General features: G+C 45.9%; 1 protein-coding gene across 2 annotated transcripts in view; it reads left to right on the plus strand.

Moving 5' to 3' along the window:
• TTC33 (tetratricopeptide repeat domain 33) overlaps positions 1 to 24,856 on the plus strand; it is a 216,379-nt gene that overhangs the window by 19,200 nt on the left and 172,323 nt on the right. For both annotated transcript variants that reach the window (XM_069745913.1, XM_069745914.1), the window contains exon 2: positions 553 to 782. In XM_069745913.1, coding sequence (XP_069602014.1) covers positions 559 to 782 — 224 coding nt within the window. In that variant the 5' untranslated portion in view covers positions 553 to 558. The remainder of the gene's footprint in view (positions 1 to 552; positions 783 to 24,856) is intronic.

A 24,856-nucleotide genomic window follows, 5' to 3' on the forward strand; every position in this document is an offset into this window, starting at 1 on the left:
TTGAATCCCCTTTTTTTGGGGGGGGGGGAAAGATAGAACCCTTTCGACTTCAGAGGTCATTGGTTGCTGTCAGTGAATGCAAACATTAATTGTTTTCATCCACTGACTGATAGCATATCCCTGACTTCTTTTAGAAAGAAGCCACCTTGGGTATCGGCTGATCGCTGCTCCTCCATCTCACCCTTCCCGGATCCACTGGAGGACCATTGTGCAGAATCTAATATCACTTATTAAAAAAGGCGGGTAACAAGATAAAACATCAAGTCTGGCACCTTTTATTAGGATACCGTGACCCCCAGTGATCATATATAACCCAGCAGCAACTGTTCATTTACCCTGCAGTGCCTCCGCAGGCGAAATGAAGTATTACAATATTATAATGCATAGAATTCAATGCAGGGAAGTGCTGGCTAATTCATGGGGGCCCCGAATCACGGCCTCCACCCTATCTGTTACATCTGAGCTACTTACTAGGCTACTTGAAAATGGTGTCAGTGAACCAGATGAGCCTTGGGTTTATATTTTGGCTTTGCTGCTATTTTTTTTTTGTAGTTGATAATGGCCTCCTTTGGATGGAAGAGGAAGATCGGTGAGAGGGTGTCGAAGGCGACATCTCAGAACTTCGAGAAGGAGTCTGCGGACGAGGCGGCCGCTGGCGGTGACAGCGACGACGCGCGCTGGCTCCAGTCCATTAAGAGGAAGAAAGGACTTCTGCTGGAGGACAACATCTCAAAGGGCAAGCGGATGAAGGAAGAAGGAGCGTTGCTGGCCCTCAAAGGAAGGTAGGAGCAATGCCCGAGCACATTGATCCCATGCACAAGTAAGAATGTGCCATTTACCGATTTCTCCACAAGGGGGCAGTAGAAGCCTTCAGGACGGGGACTGTTGCGCGCGCGGAACGGGAACTGTTCTGGCTTTCTGGATTTTTGGCCGCAGGATTGTTAGAAAGTTTTCGAAAGTTACTTTTTTTTTGGGTAGTAGGAGCATCGCCTGAGGGGCAGTGACCTAGAGCTACAGAAATTACACTTTCCTCAGAAAATTTTAGAATTCTCCTCCTTGAGGTTAAAAAGCAGTTTACCTGATTTATCCTAGGATAAAATATATCAAAATCTAATTTTTTTTTTAACCCATTATATAAAAAAAAAAAAAAAAAATGGAAATGGCGGAATTGCTGTTTTTTTTGTTTTTTTCTCAATGTATCGCCCCAAATATACACCCCCCTCCCCCCCCCAAAAAAAAAAAAGGAATTAAAATATTGTATGTACCAATAAAAAATATCAGCCCTCAAGCCGCTCTATCCAAGAAAAACAAAATCAGTTAAGGGGTTCCAGGAAAATGTCGAAACAAACTAAAAATATTTAAATTTTTTTTTTTACAAAATTCATCTTTTTTTTGTATTTTAAATCACAAAAATAATAACAAAGTGTACTAGTTTGGTATCGAAGTAATCGTCCTGATCTGGAGGATCACATTGCCCTGTCACATTTACCCCACAACGAAAGGCAGAAACTACGAAACCCCCCTAAAAATTGCAAAATTGCCATTTTTTCCCCCCCCATTTCTTTTTTTACCCCTCGTTATTTCCATTTACTAGTAACTTGCATATGTACCGTATATATATTTTTTCCCCTTAGAGCAGATAAAATATTAATGGTTTATCGTTAGGATTGCAAAATGTGCCAAGATAGATGCAAATCTAGAATATATGAAATATGACCTGCATTCCTGCAATATAGACTATGCTTATGAAATGAAGGACAATTAGTGTGTCCCCACCAGCCACGACAAGGTGACTTAGCTCTCAAAGACCGATAACTACAATTGTAAAGGGCAGGAAGGATCCAGCACTAATTAAAAACAGCCATAGACTGATGGAACGAGCTCAGACAAATATGGAGGCAAGAGATACGTCTGGTGTCCCACCAGGGAAGGTTCTCCTTGTCATGGCTGGTGGGCGCTACCACAAGTTCACTGAAGGAGGAGCTGAGCTGCAGTACCTGGGAGTGGCCACTAGACTGTGTATGGAGCTGTAGTGTCCCGGCTCTGTACAATGGTCAATTCTGGCCACACTGAGGACCCGCAGAGCGCTGACTTGCTATACTATGAGGTCATCAGTATCTTAGACAACGCCTTAGCATGAATTTACATAAAATTACATCATGACCTGCAAATCGCCGCACTTTGAAAGTCGGCAGACTCGGATGTCTGCTGTGGTTGAGCCATCGTCATTGCCGATGATTGTGGCTGCTGGACATTGTGAGCTCATAAGGGACTTACTGGAGTAATCATCGGTATAATGCTTATTTCATAAATCAATAGTGCACATGAAGATAAGAAACTTTGTAATAAATGTTATCAGATAAATCCGCTTCTTTCTCCTCCTGGACTGATCTCTCGCTGTCAGTTCGGAGGTAAAATCTGTATTCAGCGAAGACTGATCTTCCCGTTACTAAGATAGGAGATGACGGTTGGTGCTTGTAAAATTCTATGGAGGGAGGAGCAAGAGGCAACACAGACATATAGGGGAGGAGCTAGAGGCAACACAGAGAGAGAGGGGAGGAGCTAGAGGCAACACAGACATAGAGAGGAGGAGCCAGAGACATCACAGACATAGAGGGGAGGAGCAAGAGGCAACACAGAGAGAGAGGAGGAGCTAGAGATGACACATAGAGAGGAGGAGCTAGAGGCAACACAGAGAGAGGAGGACGTAGAGGAGATAGACATAGAGGGGAGGAGCTAGAGGCGACATAGAGGGGAGGAGCTAGAGGCAACACAGAGAGAGGGGAGGAGCTAGAGGCAACACAGACATAGAGAGGAGGAGCTAGAGATGACACGGGAGGAGCTAGAGGCAACACAGACATATATGGGAGGAGCTAGAGGCAACACAGAGAGGGGAGGAGCTAGAGATGACACAGAGGGGAGGAGCTAGAGGCAACACAGAGAGAGGGGAGGAACTAGAGGAGATACAGACAGAGGGGAGGAGCTAGAGGTGACAGACAGAGGAGGAGCTAGTGGCGACACAGAGGGGAGGAGCTAGAGGCAACACAGACATATGGGAGGAGCTAGAGGCAACACAGAGAGGGGAGGAGCTAGAGATGACACATAGAGGGGAGGAGCTAGAGGCAACACAGAGAAAGGAGGAGCTAGAGGAGATACAGACATAGAGGGGAGGAGCTAGAGGCGACGCAGACATAGAGGGGAGGAGCTAGAGGCGGCACAGACAGAGGAGGTGCTAGTGGCGACAGAGGAGGAGCTAGAGGCGACACAGACATAGAGAGGAGGAGCTAGAGGACACAGGGGAGGAGCTAGAAGGAGACACAGACATAGAAAGGAGGAACTAAAGGAGATACAGGCATAGAGGGGAGGAGCTAGAGGCGACACAGACATAGGAGGAGCTAGAGGCGACACAGACAGAGAGGAGGAGCTAGAGGCGACAGACACAGAAAGGAGGAGCTAGAGGCGACACAGACAGAGGAGGTGCTAGTGGCGACAGAGAGGAGGAGCTAGAGGCGACACAGACATAGAAATGAGGAGCTAGAGGCGACACAGACAGAGGAGGTGCTAGTGGCGACAGAGAGGAGGAGCTAGAGGCGACACAGACATAGAAATGAGGAGCTAGAGGCAACACAGACAGGGGAGGAGCTAGAGGCGACACAGACATAGAGAGGAGGAGCTAGAGGCGACACAGACAGAGGGGAGGAGCTAGAGGCGACACAGACATAGAGAGGAGGAGCTAGAGGCGACACAGACAGAGGGGAGGAGCTAGAGGCGACACAGACATAGAGAGGAGGAGCTAGAGGCGACACAGACAGAGGGGAGGAGCTAGAGGCGACACAGACATAGAGAGGAGGAGCTAGAGGCGACACAGACAGAGGGGAGGAGCTAGAGGCGACACAGACATAGAAAGGAGGAGCCAGAGGCAACACAGACATAGAGGGGAGGTGCTAGTGGCGACACAGACATAGAGGGGAGGAGCCAGAGGGGACACAGACATAGAGAGGAGGAGCTAGAGGAGACACAGACCTAGAGGGGAGGTGCTAGTGGCGACACAGACATAGAGGGGAGGAGCCAGAGGGGACACAGACATAGAGAGGAGGAGCTAGAGGAGACACAGGGGAGGCGACAGACATAGAGAGGAGGAGCTAGAGGGGCACAGACATAGAGAGGAGGAGCTAGAGGCGATAATCAGTCATGGAGACTTTAATCAGATTTTTTTTTTCAGGGTGGGGGGGTTGGTGATGGGGGGTTGGGGTGATAAATTGCAAGATTTTTTTTTTTCACCTAATTTGTAATTTTTCTTCTCCCCATTTTGTGAGTACGTTATTCACCGAGTCTATAAGGTTTTTCTGTGGTGGGCCTTCTGGGGTGTGGGAGGCTTCCATGGTGGAACATATAAGATGTTGCAGATCGTCCCACGTCTTTTTCCGCCTTTTTCGCTTTCTTGTTGTTTTCTTTCCTCGTTGGCGACATTTCCGTGTTTCGTAATTTTTGCAGTTGTGATCGGGGCCAAAAGGTTTTGTTTTCTAGTGGGAAAACAAATCTCAAATATCAAAGTCCTGGCTTCCGATGGAGCTCATCATATCTCCATGAGAACATCCCAACCATGAAGTGTCTGACGAGCGCCGCTGAGCCGCAGGAACACTAGAGTCGCCGAGTGTTACATCTGCAGCCCATGAATCTCTCCTGTGGGGGCGCTCCGCCATGTAGGAAACGGGCAGGAAGAACATTCATCATGTGCTGGCAGCGAGGTCCCGAAATGTGAAATCTCCCCGACAAGCTCATCCCATTCCAAGTCCTGCTGGCTCTCACTGTCGGTTCACAGCGCGGCGCTTCAGTTTATTATTACTATTCTTTATTACATTCTCATAGTATTCTGTTCCTCATTGGGAAGGTTATTTTACACTGATGTGCCTTGTCCAAGTGTGGCTGCAGACAGGATCTTATCATGTGTCTCTATATACAGGGAGCTCCCCCTAGTGGTGACTGCAGACAGGATCTTATCATGTGTCTCTATATACAGGGAGCTCCCCCTAGTGGTGACTGCAGACAGGATCTTATCATGTGTCTCTATATACAGGGAGCTCCCCCTAGTGGTGACTGCAGACAGGATCTTATCAAGTATCTCTGTATACAGGGAGCTCCCCCTAGTGGTGGCTGCAGACAGGATCTTATCATGTGTCTCTATATACAGGGAGCTCCCCCTAGTGGTGACTGCAGACAGGATCTTATCAAGTATCTCTGTATACAGGGAGCTCCCCCTAGTGGTGACTGCAGACAGGATCTTATCATGTATCTCTGTATACAGGGAGCTCCCCCTAGTGGTGACTGCAGACAGGATCTTATCATGAATCTCTGTATACAGGGAGCTCCCCCTAGTGGTGACCGCAGACAGGATCTTATCATGTATCTCTGTATACAGGGAGCTCCCCCTAGTGGTGACTGCAGACAGGATCTTATCATGTATCTCTGTATACAGGGAGCTCCCCCTAGTGGTGGCTGCAGACAGGATCTTATCATGTATCTCTATATACAGGGAGCTCCCCCTAGTGGTGGCTGCAGACAGGATCTTATCATGTATCTCTGTATACAGGGAGCTCCCCCTAGTGGTGGCTGCAGACAGGATCTTATCATGTGTCTCTGTATACAGGGAGCTCCCCCTAGTGGTGACTGCAGACAGGATCTTATCATGTATCTCTGTATACAGGGAGCTCCCCCTAGTGGTGGCTGCAGACAGGATCTTATCATGTATCTCTGTATACAGGGAGCTCCCCCTAGTGGTGACTGCAGACAGCATATTATCATGTATCTCTGTATACAGGGAGCTCCCCTAGTGGTGGCTGCAGACAGGATCTTATCATGTATCTATGTATACAGGGAGCTCCCCCTAGTGGTGGCTGCAGACAGGATCTTATCATGTATCTCTGTATACAGGGAGCTCCCCCTAGTGGTGGCTGCAGACAGGATCTTATCATGTATCTCTGTATACAGGGAGCTCCCCCTAGTGGTGGCTGCAGACAGGATCTTATCATGTATCTCTGTATACAGGGAGCTCCCCCTAGTGGTGACTGCAGACAGGATCTTATCATGTGTCTCTGTATACAGGGAGCTCCCCCTAGTGGTGACTGCAGACAGGATCTTATCATGTATCTCTGTATACAGGGAGCTCCCCCTAGTGGTGGCTGCAGACAGACAGGATCTTGATGGAGGCTGTCAGTCTATGCTGTTAGTTATAACTTTGAAATGGCTTTAGAGCCTCTATTTTTTGACTTCTGGGGTGCAGGATTTTTTTTTACATCTGATTGGTACTTTTACATACACTCACTGTGTGGTTAGGACACCAGCTCTGCAGGTGCAGTACCACTTATGACCTGAAGGTGTCACTGCTGCTCCTTTACAATCACACATGAGCTCGGTGTTCTGGTCCGGCATGTTCGGGTTCATACAGATCCCGTTATTGTGGGTGTCGGTGATACCCGGGATGTCCACTGTGACTTCTCCCACGCAGGCTTTCCCGGATTCCTGAGCAGCTAATGTCGCCTGTAATGCAGTAATTTGGATGCAGGCATGCGTTACTGCAGATTAGTAATTCAGGATAATCTAATAGTCATGGTCCGGGTGAGATTTTGTCTTGGTGACCTCTTCCTCCTAGGTTGGGGGTCTCCTGCCCACCGTGCCACAGGAGCTGGTGGAGACCCCTGCGATTGGCCGGTCACATTGGGCCACGGTGTCCGTATGCCACGTCATGGGCTGCGGTATTAGAAATGGTCGACGAAGCAGAGAAAGGTGTGAATGTCGTCCTAACTATGTGGCCATGATCTCTGCATAGTTCATCATGCCCTGTGAGCCTCAAGGTTGTGGCATTCTGGGAGTTGTAGTTCCACAGCAGGTGATTCTGGTGCAAATTTTGGAGTTAGGGGAAAAAAAAAGCAAGGAAATCCATGTTATTGGCTCTGCTACATTGCAACCATTTCCTTTCCTCTGCGGTCCTGACCCACGGTGATTCATCCCCCGGCAGTGGCACTGACACAGGCGGAATAATTAGCCGCGCCAGTGTGAGATGTGGAAACCTGCTCTCTGCACCCAATTTGCACACTCCCTTTAATGAGGGGCTTCGCAGTTTCCCCACACATCCTCGGCGTCACGTCTCAGGTTGCTAATTGGTCCAATTAAAAAATTCTCAAGCGGGGACTAAATTGACGCGGGAAGAAGTGCGAGCGCCGCTCCGGAATATATTACATTGCTTCTCATTATCACGTCGCATCTGGCCTTGTCGCTGGAAGCACAGATGTAGCAGAGCCGAGCTGCAGTGCGTCACTCCAGGCTTTCCATAAGGCGAAAGGATAAAACTGCAGATGACAAAGTTGGCTCTGCTACATCTCTGGTCGGTGTAAAACGCTGCTGAAATCTGGAGCAGTCCAAAGTCAGAAAGTGAAATCTTCACCTCCTGTGAGCGGGTGCAGATTGGCGCCAAAATTTGTGACCTTTTTCGACTTAAAAGTCATCAACCGCGCCCCTCCTGGGCACCACATCCATTTTTCCAAATTTTTGGAGATCACTTTTTTTTTAAATTTAAATGATGAAAAAAAGGTTTGTTAAAAATTATTTTTGTGTGTTGATGTGCCAAGAGATCCGAAGCGTTCTCTTTCTCCAGCTTGTTTTTTACATGTGGCGCTGTTTTATTAATACCCGTTTGTGTTACACATCTTGTTTTGATCTCTTTTCTGAAAAAAAAAATTAACAATTCTGGCATTTTGATTTTCTCTTTACGGCATTTACCGTGCGTGTGTACTATATACTGCAGTGCAACAGTATTGCCGTATGTAAGACAAATCGCAGCTCTTGCTTGTCTCTCTGCAGGTCCAACACATCTCGCACTACTCTGCTCCCCCCATCTGACTGCCTCCAGTGAACACATGGCCTGGTTCTAGTCATAGCTAGCCAGGTGTACCTAATCAGTTCCTGTAGTGCTAGGATTTAACCCTTTCCTACCTAGTTTGCCTACATACCCTCCCCTCTGCCCAAAGCCAGGAACTAGGCACCGTCTGTAAACACACAGATCCTACAGGGCTTTAAATTGACACAATTGGTTGTCTCCTGCTTGATGAGACGAAGGTGACCCAGTAACTCCAAGAACTTGCCCCCATTTTTCGGTACCAATTTTCATCCGTGTTGATTTTTATAAGGGGCAAAATTTCTGCCCCTTTAACACCCGCAATGCTGGCTTCTTACCAGGGCAAGGGGTTTCGAGCAGGTTCCTATCCTTCCAGGGTTTTTAGTAGGTTGCCATAATATATTGGGAAGGGCTTCTTTTTTCCTGGCCGGTGTACTTTGTTAGTGACCTCTCCCACTTTTTTCCTGCCACTGGAACTTTCTCTCCCCTGTGGGCACCAACACAAGTATCCGATCCTAGGGCTTAAATTGCCTCACTCGACCCGACCTGGATTTTGCCTCTTGATCCTTTCGGAGGCACTCTCTACCTGGCCCCTCACTTTTGTCCCTTGACACAACAGATCCTTGTGTCTGGCTAATTGTGGAAAACTTATCAGCTCCTGGGGAACCCCATGTACATTTTACAGGGCACCTTTCATTGTTCTAGTTCTGTCCCTGAGCTGGGCAGTCCCATAGCTATGCTCGGACTCCTCCTGGTCAAGGATATTGGCCTCTCCCACTTGGTGGGACAAGGAACCACAGTCTGTACGTTTGTTGACCTGACCCATTGGATGGTTTCTGGTTCCTCCAAGGATACAACTCCCCACCACTTCCTGGGGACTAGCAAATGCAGAAGTCCAGTCACACCATTCACGGTCACCCGGCACAGCTGTGGTTCCTCTCCAGGGTATGGTACTGCGCTCGCTGGATGTGCAAAATATGAGAAGCATCGGCCTATGGAGCAGTTCATCGGTTCTGAGACCAAGGGACAATGGGCAGATATGTGCCCCAGGGCACAACACCACCAGTAGACAATTGCATGATATGTACCCCTTTAACCTGGCTCTGACTGCTCCTGGGTCTTTGAGAACCTCTCAGATGTGGTTTTGGACCCCTCCATTTAGGTGTCCCAGAAAGGTGACCTCAGGCTTGCTTGATTGCTCAGGGAGTTCTCCACAGCCAAGTATCTTTTCACGAGGCTCCCAAAGTCATCTGCATTTTGGAGATCTCCTATGGCATCTCAGCTTTGCACGGATCTCAGTTGTAAGTGGATAAATTGGTCCTCTACCATTCTTTCCACCATCTGTGCTGCAGAGCACATGTCCAGGTGCAGCCAGGTAGAAGATGTCAAACATCTGGGACTGGGGCGACTTGTCCTTTTAGTAGCACCAGAGGTGCTCCCGTTGTTCTCGGACTGCCAGTGTTCCAACCAAACATGCCATAAATGTCCGTTTTCGGCTTGCCGCACTCCTTTGCATCCCGCAGGGCAAGGTCGCAGTAAACTCTGTGCGGTTCCCCCATAAGGTACAGAGTTAGGACCTCTGCCCATTGCTCTGGGGCAGTTACTTCCTGTCTGCCACCCTCTCAAAGACACTCAGGAAAGCCTTGACTTCATCCTCCAGAGTCATCTTCTGCAAGACCTCCTGTAGTGTGCGCCTCACCCGGATACCATCACTTTGGATGGCAGAAAGGGCCGTCTCCCTGACCCGGGCAATTTCTGCCAAGAAAGCCATCTGCTGCTGAAACTGCTGGATCAGGAGTTTGTTAGTTTCCTGCTGCTGTTGCAGATTGGCCTGGACCAGTTGCTTGACGAGCTCCTCCATGCTTTCAGACCATCTTTGCAATGCTGTAGCTGCCTTTACCCAGGACGTACCATTTTTATACTGTAATCACCCGTGCTCTTTGGGACTGTGCTCCGCATTCATACACCAATTGTATGGATTCTCGCTGCCAGGGAGGCCCAAGAGTTCACACAGATTCTTGTGCCAAAGCGTTGCGAGGGTTATCGAACTCAATATACTTGTCCAACTAGTGGACAACTCTTTAAAGAAGTTGTCCACTAGTTGTGCAACTTTTTCTGAAACTCCTCGTTTTGCCCCCCATAAAATAATAAAGCCTATACTCGCCTCCCGTGCTGGCGCCATTCCTACGGTGTCTGCACTTGCTCCCCCCGGGGTTCTCGTGCTGTTCTTGTCTCACATGACCCCGGTACCCAATCAGCGCGGGCGCCAGTGTCCCCGTCCTCTGTCGAATTGATATTTCTCCTCTAGAGAGATTCTGGCTTGTCTTGCAGCTCCAACACAAATCCACTCTGCTCCGCTCCCCCAGCTGACAGACCAACAAATGAATACAGGGCCTGACTCTAGACATAGCTAGCCAGGTGCATGTAATCAGAACCTCCAGTGCTAGGTTTTAACCCTGTCCTACCTGGCTTTCCTACTATATATATGTATATCGACCCTTTTGATCGTCTGTCAATATCAGGGGCTATTTCTTGCGGCTGTTGTGTGTTATACAGCTGGCCCTGGAGACGCGGGCAGCTTTACTGTCTGTAATCATTTTCTTAATGCTGCACCCTGTTTTCTGCACCTTTTATGGCTCCATACCTTAAGATTTATGGTGCAGGAGCAAACATGGTGGTGTGGTGCGGTCATATGTAGTGGGGGGCGCAGCGCTCTCTTCGGGCTCCCTGCTGTTATATAGATGGGAGTTGTCCTTCTCCATATAGACTCTACAGAGACGTGACAAACTCGCTGCTTTTTTGGCCGGGGTTTAACGCTGCATCTTCTGCTTGCGACTGGAGGCCAGTGATTGGCTGCAGCGGTGGTCACATGTAGGAGACACGCACGGAGGATCGGGAAGCAAACCCCTTTAAGTATCATTGTATGACATTAGATCACTTTATTGTCCGCGGCTTTGAAGCCTTCACTTCTTTGCTGATCCTTTTTAAATGAATCCTGACTCCTCCTTTTAGACTTTGATCGGGCCCCTCGGGACCTTATTGGGGTCACGTCTTTATTTGTCACGAATAGCGATGCATTGGGGCCAGTTTTCTAGGAGATGAGGACATGTTTATCAACATTTCAGAAGCTTGAGAAATACATGCGCATACGTACATATTCCTGTATGAATACAATATTCAAATAACTCAGAACTCGCATGAAACGCTCATACGTTCCTGCAAGTAACTGATGAAATAATGCCGCCCTACAGCGCCCAAGTAATACCTCCATTCAGTATCCAAACATTGTTGGCACAGAGTGCCAAAATATCACTGACGTTTACTGTAAATGCCATATATTTCTTACTGTTCTTAAATAATACCGCCACACAGTGTTCAAAATAATGCCGTCATACAATAGCCAAACGTTATTCCTGTTGAGTGACTACATGACACTGGTGTTCAATGCATAAAATTGCCATTCATGGTCCAAATAATACCGTCCTACAACGACTTAAATGTTACAACCATACAGTACTTAAATAATGCCACCTTACAGTGCTCAGATATCACCTTCATAAAATAACCAAACAGCGCAGATAAAACTCTGCCATCTAATGCAATAAAGCTGCAAAAAAATGTAATCCACACCCAAAAAAAAGCTACAAAAATGCTGTAAAATGGACGTTTTGAACGCAGCGATTTTACTGCCAAGAGGCCAGGTTTTTGCAGAAAAAAAACACTGGGTGTGAGCATAGTCTTAGGGTTCTCGTTGACTTCCAAGTTTTGTAAGCCCCTGATAAATGAGAGCCCTTGGCAAGTGACCACTAGACCCCCCCACCCGATCTATTTTCATAAAGCAAAGGAAAGTGGAGAGAGACCAAGGAGACCATTGCTGATGTGAAGATGCTGGACCCATCCCAGCCTGTACGATGGATAAATGCCATATAACGTCAGTAAGCTGCGGTGTAAGCTCACGTATTTTTGTTGTTTTTGGTAAAGCGATGAAATATTGATACATATTGTTTATTTCAGAGCGTTGGTCTCGGGGTCACCTCCACATCGATGTCTGAGCCAACGCTCCCAGACACATCGTCGTTTCTTTATTTTCTTTATTTCACGGAGGATAATTGCTTTAGTTTTAGTGCACAATTGGAGCAGTTCTCGCCGACTGGCGTGATTGCATTAGACTTTAATTTCCTGACCCGTCCGCAGCCGTCTGTGTGAGATATTACTAATCATTCATTGTTATCGGCAGCCGCCGAGCACAAGAACTGAGGAAAGGTCACCAGAAATAAACAAAAGAGCTTAATGAGATTGAAAAATCCAGGAAGAGCGCCACCCTTGTCCACAGGCTGAGTCTGGTATTACACCAAACAGTGGATATTTATTTATCGCCTCTGAGTCTGGTCTCATTCTTCTGTCTCTGATCCGCTTTAACGGATCCCGGTGATTCTGAGAATGTTTTCTCATGACAAATTGTACTTCATGATAGTGGTAAAATTTGTCTTTTTCATTGCATTTATTTATTCACAGGAATTAATGCAATGTGTAAGGAAAAAATTGACATTTAACTATGTTTTGACAAAAAGTTTACTTTAGACCCAATTTCTTTTATTTTCACAAGGGTAACAGGAGAAAATGGACTTCAAAATTTCTTGTACTTTTTCTTCCGAGTTTGCTGATAAATGGGGGAAAACTACTGTTTGAGCGCACGGCAGTGCTTGGAAGGGAGCACGGTTTTGATTTTTTTGAACGCAAAATTATCTGGAAGTGAAAGCGGAAGTGAAAGCAGACGTGATGTTGTGTTTGGAGAGCCCCTGATGTGCCTAAACAGTTGAAACTCCCCAAAAGTGACCTTATTTTGGAAACTAGCCCTCTCAAGGAAGTTATCTACATGTGTTGTAAGCACCTTGAACCCCTAGGTGATTCACAGAAGTTTATAACGTTGAGCCATGAAAATAAAAAAATCTATTTTTTTTCCACAACAATGTTCTTTTAGCCCTAGCATTTTTTATTTTCACAAGCTTAACATGTTAAAATGGACCACTAAATTTGTTGTGGTATTTCTCCTGAGATACCCCATATGTAGGCAAATTCTACTGTTTGGGCACATGGCAGGTCTCGGAAGGAAAGGAACCCCATTTGACTTCTTGAGCACCAAATTGGCTGGAATGATGCGCGGATGCCATGTTGTGTTTTGAGAGCCTCATATGTGCCTAAACAGTGGTGATCCCACTTCGGAAACTAGATTCCTTAGGGAATTTATCTAGATGTGTGGGGAGCACCAGGAACCACCAGGTGCTTCACAGAAATTTATAACATTGATCCGTGAAAATAAAAAATGTTCACAAGGGTAACAGGAAAAAATGGACCCCAACAAATGTTGGGCAATTTCTCTTGAGTAGGCTGATACCCCACATGTGGGGGAAAACTACCATTTGGGCGCACAACAGGGCTTGGAAGGGAAGGAGTGACGATTTGCAGCGCAGACTTTGATGGAATGTTCTGTGCACGCCGTGTTCCATTTGGAGAGCCACTGATGTGCCTAAACAGTGGAAATCCCCCACAAGTGACCCACTCAGGGAATTTATCTAGAGACATAGTTATAGTAATGATAATATTGCTATTGGTTTTACTGGTGTGTAAATTTATAATGTGGTCGTACATGTAAATTGTGCGTAGTGCATCAGATTACAAAAGTGTGTTGTGTCAACAGGGTAAAAACAAATTTTATTAATTTATAGACGTGTGGTATGCTGTGAATCAATCTTTAAGGATTTTTTTTCTATCCATTATTAAAAGGTACAGTACATCGAAAAATAAGGGGCCGACCTGGTCTCTGGGTGATTGATGCCTTAGTGCAACAAGTGAGATGTAATGGGAAATTCCACAATGGAGAGCTGAATTGATTTTTTTGGACATTCTTTTTGCTCTTAGGCTAATTTTGCTGCATGCGTGTCTAGAATCTCCAACTTAATTTTATCCGTCTTTCCCGGGGAATATTTCGTTTTCCACGGAGGGTTCACATCACGCAGCGCTTCCTCCGCCGAAAATTGGCGCTGTTGTAGGACAGAACAGTCCGTTATCGCCCCGTTCTCGCTCCTGTTCACTTCGGCCGCCTCTTTTCTGTTCTTTCGTTCCATTTTAAAGCTTTTGTTTATAAAGTTGAGATTAAGAAAAAATGGAAATGGTTCTCGGAGTAATATCGTAGGAATTGGCAACGTGGCCAGGCGCACTTCAGCCTCCATTACTTCTGGAAAGCGGTTTGGGGAATTTGATTTTTTTTTTCATAAACAATATTTCTCCCAGTGTGAACGTCCGCTCACCACAAATAGGGGAAATATTACCTACGGGGGAAAACTCTGCTAGTGTATAGGATATTAAATAATAATGATTTATCCTGTACTGATACTGAGTCACATCCTGTATTATACCCCAGAGCTGCACTCACTTTTCTGCTGGTGCAGTCACTGTGTACATACATTACATTACTGATCCTGAGTTACATCCTGTATTATACTCCAGAGCTGCACTCACTATTCTGCTGGTGCAGTCACTGTGTACATACATTACATTACTGATCCTGAGTTACATCCTGTATTATACCCCAGAGCTGCACTCACTATTCTGCTGGTGCAGTCACTGTGTACATACATTACATTACTGATCCTGAGTTACATCCTGTATTATACCCCAGAGCTGCACTCACTATTCTGCTGGTGCAGTCACTGTGTACATACATTACATTACTGATCCTGAGTTGCATCCTGTAGTATACTCCAGAGCTGCACTCACTATTCTGCTGGTGCAGTCACTGTGTACATATATTACATTACTGATCCTGAGTTACATCCTGTATTATACTCCAGAGCTGCACTCACTATTCTCAGGAGAGCAGGAGCAGATGGGTAGACAGGAGAGCAGGAGCAGATGGGTAGACAGGAGAGCAGGAGCAGATGGGTAGACAGGAGAGCAGGAGCAGATGGGTAGAAATAGAAGGATCAGATGGGAAGACAGGAGAGCAGGAGCAGATTAGTAGACAGGAGAGGAGGAGCAGATGGGTAGACAGGAGAGCAGGAGCAGATGGGTAGAAATAGAAGGATCAGATTAGTAGACAGGAGAGCAGGAGCAGATTAGTAGACAGGAGAGGAGGAGCAGATGGGTAGACAGGAGAGCAGGAGCAGATGGGTAGACAGGAGAGCAGGAGCAAGCAAAAATCTGCCTCCACTAGTAGTAGAGAACCCATCCACACATTCCGTAGCGTGATCGTGACACGCCACCGTTAATGATGGACATGCCGAGGGTAATGGCAGTTACAGTGTGGTCCTAATAAAGGCCTGTGATTCTGTGTCACTGTGATCTTACTGGTGAGGAGTCCCGGCTCTCATTGTGCTGGAACGCTGGTCCCCGTTTTGCTCAGCGCTGGACTTTTGCCTTTAATGAGTGTAATACTTCCATATCGAGCTGATTGTTTCTGCCGGATGCCAATTCTATTCACCGTCCTGACGCTTCATCTTCACATAATTTTCTCCTTGTAAATTCTCTATTACCTGAACGCTCCCGTCAGGACGCTTTACTCCTCGTCACCGCGGCATTATCTCCTCACAGATGCTCCCAGCGTCTTGTTCAGATTTCAGTTTTATTGCAGATGATGGCAGGAAGATTTCACAATCCTGACGTCCCTAATAGCGGCGTTCCCTCTTATCAGGCATTGTTACATCGTTCCCGTGCATCGAAAATGGAAAAGCAACAAAGCAATTCTGCAAAGTGTCCTCATGAAGTATCGCATGCTTTTTAGGGTATGCAGTTCCAATATATCTCTATGGTTACAGGTTACAGCCACCCTCTACCCCGTGCGCTGTTACTAATGTGTCATGTATACTAACCACAGCATACTGGAAATATCCCGCGAGACCTGCCTTATACTGGGAACAGTGCAAAAGAAATGTTATATACTGGGAACACCCCAGAGGACCCAACATATATTGGGAACACCACAAGAGAAATGTTATATACTGGGAACACCCCAGAGGACCCAACATATACTGGCACAACACCACAAGACCTGTCATATACTGGGAACACCCCAGAGGACCCAACATATACTGGCACCACCCCACAATAACAGTTATATACTGGGAACACCCCAGAGGACCCAACATATACTGGCATCACCCCACAATAACTGACATATTCCGGGAACACCCCAGAGGACCCAACATGTACTGGCACCACCCCACGATATCTGCCATATACTGGGAACACCCCAGAGGACCCAACATATACTGGCACAGCCCCACAATAACTGACATATTCCGGAAACACCCCAGAGGACCCAACATATACTGGCACAACACCACAAGACCTGTCATATACTGGGAACACCCCAGAGGACCCAACATATACTGGCACCACCCCACAATAACAGTTATATACTGGGAACACCCCAGAGGACCCAACATATACTGGCACCACCCCACAATAACTGTTATATACTGGGAACACCCCAGAGGACCCAACATATACTGGCACCACCCCACAATAACTGTTATATACTGGGGGGAACACCCCAGAGGACCCAACATATACTGGCACCACCCCACAATAACAGTTATATACTGGGAACACCCCAGAGGACCCAACATATACTGGCACCACCCCACAATAACTGTTATATACTGGGAACACCCCAGAGGACCCAACATATACTGGCACCACCCCACAATAACTGTTATATACTGGGGGGAACACCCCAGAGGACCCAACATATACTGGCACCACCCCACAATAACTGTTATATACTGGGGGGAACACCCCAGAGGACCCAACATATACTGGCACCACCCCACAATAACTGTTATATACTGGGAGCACCCCAGAGGACCCAACATATACTGGCACCACCCCACAATAACTGTCATATACTGGGAGCACCCCAGAGGACCCAACATATACTGGCACCACCCCACAAGACTTGCCGTATACTGGGAACACCACAAAAGAAATGATCTATACTGGGAACACCCCAGAGGACCCAAAATATACTGTGACCACCCCACAATAACTTATATACTGGGAACACCACCCCAGAGGACCCAACATATACTGGCACCACCCCACAATAACTGTTATATACTTGGAACACTTCAGAGGACCCAACATATACTGGCACCATCCCACAATAACTGTTATATACTGGGAACACCCCAGAGGACCCAACATATACTGGTACCCCCCAACAATAACTATCATATAGTGGAAACACCGCAGAGGACCCAACATATACTGGGACTATCCCACAATAACTGTTATATACTGGGAACACCCCAGAGGACCTAACCTATACTGGCACCATCCCACAATAACTGTCATATACAGTGGTGAAAAAAAAGTATTTAGTCAGCCACCAATTTTGCAAGTTCTCCCACTTAAAAAGATGAGAGGCCTGTAATTGACATCATAGGTAGAACACAACTATGAGAGTCACAATGAGAAAACAAATCCAGAAAATCACCTTGTCTGATTTGGTAAGATTTATTTTGCAAATTATGGTGGAAAATAAGTATTTGGTCATTAACAAAAGTTCATCTCAATATTTTGTTATATTTCCTTTGTTGGCAATGACAGCGGTCAGACGTTTCCTGTAAGTCTTCACAAGGTTGCCACACACTGTTGTTGGTATGTTGGCCCATTCCTCCATGCAGATCTCCTCTAGAGCAGTGATGTTTTGGGTCTGTCGCTGGGCATCACGGACTTTCAACTCCCTCCAAAGGTTTTCTATAGGGTTGAGATCTGGAGACTGGCTAGGCCACTCCAGGACCTTCATATGCTTCTTACGAAGCCACTCCTTCGTTGCCCTGGAGGTGTGCTTTGGATCATTGTCATGTTGAAAGACCCAGCCACGTTTCATCTTCAATGCCCTTTCTGATGGAAGGAGGTTTGCACTCAAAATCTCACGATACATGGCCCCATTCATTCTTTCATGTACACGGATCAGTCGTCCTGGCCCCTTTGCAGAGAAACAGCCCCAAAGCATGATGTTGCCACCCCCATGCTTCACAGTAGGTATGGTGTTCTTTGGATACAACTCGGCATTCTGTCTCCTCCAAACACGACGAGTTTTGTTTCTACCAAACAGTTCTACTTTGGTTTCATCAGACCATATGACATTCTCCCAATACTCACCTGGATCATCCAAATGCTCTCTAGCAAACTTCAGACGGGCCCGGACATGTACTGGCTTAAGCAGGGGGGAACGTCTGGCACTGCAGGATCTGAGTCCATGGTGGCGTAGTGTGTTACTTATGGTAGGCCTTGTTACATTGGTCCCAGCTCTCTGCAGTTCATTCACTAGGTCCCCCCGCATGGTTCTGGGATTTTTGCTCACCATTCTTGTGATCATTTTGACCCCACGGGGTGAGATCTTGCGTGGAGCCCCAGATCGGGGAGATTATCAGTGGTCTTGTATGTCTTCCATTTTCTTATTATTGCTCCCACAGTTGATTTCATCACACCAAGCTGCTTACCTATTGCAGATTCAGTCTTCCCAGCCTGGTGCAGGGTTACAATTTTGTTTCTGGTGTCCTTCGACAGCTCTTTGGTCTTCACCATAGTGGAGTTTGGAGTGTGACTGTTTGAGGTTGTGGACAGGTGTCTTTTACACTGATCACAAGGTCAAACAGGCGCCATTACTACAGGTAATGAGTGGAGGACAGAGGAGCCTCTTAAAGAAAAAGTTACAGGTCTGTGAGAGCCAGCAATCTTACATGTTTTTAGGAGGCCAAATACTTATTTTGCACCATAATTTGCTAAATAAATCTTATGAAATCAGACAAGGTGATTTTCTGGATTTCTTTTCTCATTTTGACTCTCATAGTTGTGGTCTACTTATGATATCAATTACAGGCCTCTCATCTTTCTAAGTGGGAGAACTTGAACAATTGGTGGCTGACTAAGTACTTTTTTTCCCAACTGTACTGGGAACACTTCAGAGGACCCAACATATACTGGCGCCATTCGACAATAACTGACATATACTGGCACAACCTCACAAGCAAGACCTGTTCTACATTGGGAAAACCCCACAATAGCCGCCATATAGCAGGAACATCCTAAAAGATCTGCTGTAAGTTAGAAATCCTGCACAAGAACTGCCATATACTGGGAGCACCGCACAAGACCTGCCGTATACCGGGAACACCCCCACAAGACCTGCCGCATACTGGGAATACCCCACAAGACCTACCGAATACCGAGAACACTCCACAAGGCCTGTCGTATACCGGGAACGCCCCACAATCAAAATACTAATAATTTATCAGCGCTCCTGACTCTCCATTTGATCATCTCCCTCTTCCTTTACTATTAAAGACGGCAGCAGTGAGGAGAAACAGTCATACCCAGCAGATCAGAGAGGAGAGGGGTGAAAGCATGTTATCAGGGAGGGCAGATCATTTAGGCTGTAGGTGGGGAGAAAAGCATGATTCCTCCTCATGAGCTGTAGAAAGGGAAATCACCCTAGGAAAAAAGCTGTGGAATATCGCAGCATCCAGGACACACAAACCTCACATCCACCATGTATTATTGATGGGGGGCAGTAAAAAATCTGAAAGTGAGAGTGGATAATAAACTGCATGTCAGGGGCTGACAGTGAATGAAGTAAAAGTAACTCTTAACACATGTAAGTTTTGCTGCCGAAATAAATCACTATAATTGGTGTCAACTTAAAGCCAAAAAGGCCGCTCATATACAAGAGTAATCACATGTGCATAGGCAGTATAGATAATTGGGCACTGTGGCTGGTGGGAAAAATTGTAATAAAAAAATTAGTAGAATTTTCTTTTTTTTTTTCATGAGAAAAAAAACTGTCAGACATTTCTGGTTGCAATAATCGCTCGCTTTCTCAGGACAGATTCGCTTTTTTTTTTTACTTTTGCGGAATTTTTTTTCTGACCTCGTGCATTTAGTAAATTCAAAGAATTGTCTCCTAAATCAGCGTTTTATGCCGGGTGAAGTGTCCTGTCTGATCAGAATTTATAGAAGCCGGACTACTCGGCGGGAATGTGGTCTGAGAGCCGCTCTATGTCGTGGGCACCAGGGAGAATCCTGGCAATGAGATGCTGGGATCCTGCACCAGGAATAATGTAGCCTTCAGCCTCGGGACGGCTGCTTCTTATCATCCTTCGTAGATCACAATGAGATGTGACTTATAACATCTGGTAAAATGTAACTTACAGATTTCCCGGCAGCCGGCAGTAATACGTTTCCCAGGGATCTCGTCTCCGGCACCGTGCGTTCTCTGGCACTATGTGGAACTACCTTGGGTCTTGGACGAGACCTTCAGTCAGATGATGAGTGTTAGGAGTTAGTCCCATGTTGATCTTTTATCAATCACCTTTAGTAATAGAGAGCCCCTTTAAGATATTGGAAGCATTGGAGACAGTGGAAGAATGGTCCGTAGTCATCTGAAAATCAGAGTTTATAGTTATTCTATAACCAATGCCATCAGTATGTTTTGCAACAATAAGGTTGCAAAGGTCTTGAGACAGTTAACTGGTTTTACCCATCATGATTCTACAGATGATTCTTGTGTGGCACCTTAGTGAGGAGGCACCTTTATTTATAGGTCATCAGATGAACCAGCTGATATTATTTGTCACTAAGTGGTAGTTATGGTGCTCTATAGAGTCCCACAAGCTGGTGTCTGTTCTTCATGGGACCTGCCTCGGACGAAACCTTCATTTAGATGATGAGTCTTAGTAGTCTTACCCCCGTTGATATTTTATCAATGACTTTTAAGTAATTGAGAGCCCCTTTAAGATGTTTGAAGCATTGGAGACTGTTGTGAATTCTGCTCTTGGGTTCCCTCCAGTGGTTGTAGGTGGGAATGCAGTTGTCTCTGAGTCACAGACCTGTCCAGGTGTATCGGATGATTACAATTCTGACTGGGATATTTGTGGGCAATGTTCCTTGTGAAGTGTTGGATCACTTTCTGGCTTCTCCCGCTTGCTGCCTATTTCATCAAAGATAAGTGTTTGTTTTTTGTTTCTGTGGCACACTGCCAGTGTGCTTGTTTCAGTTTTATTCCTGCTCTGATTGTAGGATTCACTAGAGTTGCAGATTTACGCTCCTACATCTTGTAGTAAGATGTAGGAAGTTTTTGTATATTCTGCTGTGGATGTTTTGAAGGGTTTTTATACTGACCGCACAGAACTCTGTCCTATCCTGTCCCTATCTAGCTAGAGTGGCCTCCTGTGCTAATCCTGTTTTTCTGCCTGTGTACGTTTTTTCCTCTCCGACTCACCGCCAATATTTGTGGGGGGCTGTCTATCCTTTGGGGATTTTCTCTGAGGCAAGATAGTATTCCTATTTCCATCTTTAGGGGTATTTAGTTCTCCGGCTGTGACGAGGTGTATAGGTGTGTTAGGTACACTCCACGGCTACTTATAGTTGCGGTGTTAAGTTCAGGGTTGCGGTCAGTACAGTGGCCACTTTCTCCAGTGAATGTTCTCATGCAGCTCCTAGGTCACCGGATCATAACAGGAGACAGTGGAAGAATGGTCCATAGTCATCTGAAAGTCAGAGTACGGTAATTTATAGTTCTTCCGTTCTTCCCAGGGATCTCGTCTCCGGCACCGTGCGTTCTCTGGCACTATGTGGAACTACTTTTCCATGGGACCTGCCTTGGACGAGACCTTCAGTCAGATGACGAGTGTTAGGAGTTAGTCCCACGTTGATCTTTTATCGAGCCCCTTTTCGATATTGGAAGCATTGGAGACGGTGGAAGAATGGTCCATAGTCATCTGAAAATCAGAGTTTATAGTTATTCTATAACCAATGCCATCAGTATGTATTGCAACAATAAGGTTGCAAAGGTCTTGAGACAGTTAACCGGTTTTACCCATCATGGTTCTACAGATGGTTCTTGTGTGGCACCTTAGTGAGGAGACACCTTTATTTATAGGTCATCAGATGAACCAGCTGATATTAATTGCCACTAAGTGGCAGGATTGCTTTCTACTGTAATTACTGATAGATCTCAGCCGCCGGTGTTTGGACTTTCCATGGCTTTTTGCTCCACTTTTTGTCATTTCTCATTATTACACACAATTCAAGGACATCTGTGGTTTGATTTCCTCATTTACTTTTTATTTGTCCCGATTTATTTTTGCCTCCAGCTTCTTATAGAAATTCCTCGTCTATTGTTTTCCTACAGATCAATAAAGTGAAGTCACCGGAAAGTATCTAAAAAAATCATTAAATCTAACCTTTGTATGGGAATTTTTACATCTCATCAGTGATGTCACATCTTCAGCTGCCCCTACCTGTCTGCATCATATATGTGCCCCATTACTTAAAGGGGTTGTCCCATCTGGGTCACCCCTTAAATAACACGGAAATCCTGCGTCGGACGCGACCAATCAGCGACGGGCACAGTCCGGCCGCGAATTCGCCCCTTCCTACTCTCCGTCAGTGCCCTCTCCAGTCAGTGCTCACACAGGGTTAATGGCTGCGTTACACCGCGTTATGTCACGGTGTAACGCAGTCCATTAACGCTGCTATTAACCCTGTGTGGCCAACTTTTTACTATTGATGCTGTCTATGCAGCATCAATAGTAAAAAGATCTAATGTTAAAAATAATAAAAAAAATAAAAAATCATTATATTCTCACCTTCCGGCGCCTTTCCCGCTCCTCGCGACACTCCGGGCCATGCATTGCGGTCTCCCGAGATGATGACGTAGCGTCTCGCGAGACCGCTATGTCATCATCTCGTGAAACCGCAATGCATTCTTGGGACCGGAGCGTCGCGAGGAGCGTCGCTAAACGCCTCGCCTGGATCCAGGGGCCGATGGAAGGTGAGTATATAACTATCTTTTATTTTAATTCTTTTTTTAACAGGGATATGGTGCCTACATTGCTATATACTACGTGGGCTGCGTTATATACTACGTGGGCTGCATTATATACTACGTGGGCTGCATTATATACTACGTGGGCTGTGCTATATACTACATCACTGTGCTATATACTACATGGGCTGTGCTGTATACTACGTGGGCTGTGCTATATACTACATCGCTGTGCTATATACTACATGGGCTGTGTTATATACTGTGTGAGCTGTGTTATTTACTGCGTCTCTGCTATATACTACGTGGGCTGTGCAATATATTACGTGGTTGGGCAATATACTACGTTGCTGTGTTATATACTGCGAGAGCTGTGCTATATACTATGTGAGCTGTATATATATATACTGCATGAGCTGTGCTATATACTACGTGAGCTGTGCTATATACTACGTGGCTGTGTTATATACTACGGGGCTGTGTTATATACTACGTGGCCTGTGTTATATAATACGTTGGCTGTTACATACTACGTGGCTGTGCTATATACTGCACGGGCTGTGTTATACACTGCTGGGCTGTGCTATATACTATGTGGGCTGTGTTACACACTACGTGGGCTGTGCTATATACTACGTGGGCTGTGTTGTATACTGCGTGGGCTGTGCTTTATACTGCGTGGGCTGTGCAATATACTACGTGGCTGTGCTATATGCTACGTTGGCTGTGTTATACACTACGTGGGCTGTGCTATATACTACGTGGGCTGTGTTATACACTGCGTGGGCTGTGCTTTATACTGCGTGGGCTGTGCTATATACTACGTGGCTGTGCTATATACTACGTGGCTGTGCTATATGCTGCGTGGGCTGTGTTATATTCTACATGGGCTGTGCTATATGCTACGTGGCTGTGCTATATGCTACATGGGCTGTGTTATATGCTATGTGGGCTGTGTTATATGCTACTAGGCTGTAATATATTTCTCTGCTGTATCTGTGCATCATGAATCGTGGTATGTGTTAAAGAGACTCTTTCGCCCGGGGCCCTCAAAAACCTGGAGCCGACCCTGGCTTCTCTGATTGGTCACGCCCGGCTGCGAACAATCAGTGACACACGCAGTCCGGCCGTGAATTGGCACGAAATTTGAACCACGCTTCGCTAAATGGTCGCGCCGAATCCTGTGTATAAATTGCATTATTCTGAAAACTTCATAAATAAACTACATGCATATTCTAGAATACCCGATGCGTTAGAATCAGGCCACCATCTAGTAATATAATATCTGTCTAATTGAGTATTAGGAAGATCGAAGGGGTGATATCAGGTTTTATGTGGACGCCATTTCTTTTGCATTTGCGCCATGTAATACCACAATATTCCTCTAGTGGTCGCTATAGATTAAATCTGCAGCCACCTACACCTTGCCTCCGAGATAACAACTGTTAGGTTTCTGTACAGTGCCCCCACAGGTGAGATAAAGCATTACACAGCAGTCATTAATAGCAGTGGGGTGGTTGTATATTGGAAGAGATGTGTTGGGACCGACAGAAAATAGGAAGGTGCTCTCCATTCTGGGTAATAAATGTGGATCCTGATCTTTTTGCCTACTCTGTTGTCCACTGTCTGAAGAACGAGTTAACTGAGAAACCATCAGTGAGCTCGTTCTTATTGGATAGCTTATAACTTTTATCATTGTTTTCCTGAACCAATCTCAGCTGATTAACGACAGCAAATTTCAGCTCAACTTTTCATGTCATAAAAACAGCTCGGAAGAAGGATGATAAGAGTTATAAACTCTCCCATCAGAACCAGCTCACCGATGGATTCTCAGTTAACTCAGTCTGCAGACGGCAATAGACAATGAGATTATAGAATTTGTGGAGAAAGGTTGAATTTGATGGACCTAGGTTTTTTTTTTTTCAACCTACATAAGGCAAATATACTTGGATTTAAAGGGTTATTCTTCCCATCTTCACATGTGGGTATTTTCCAGATAGTGCTTGTAAAAACAAACCCTTTTGCAATTTACTGTTTATTAAAATTTTCATCCGTTCTTGAGATATTAACACTTTTTTGTTTTATTTACATTCCGTTGCCTAGGAAACCGACCACTGCTGCTGCTGCTACTG

The sequence above is a fragment of the Ranitomeya imitator genome, chromosome 1 (assembly GCF_032444005.1).
Source record: "Ranitomeya imitator isolate aRanImi1 chromosome 1, aRanImi1.pri, whole genome shotgun sequence".
Lineage (NCBI taxonomy): Eukaryota > Metazoa > Chordata > Amphibia > Anura > Dendrobatidae > Ranitomeya > Ranitomeya imitator.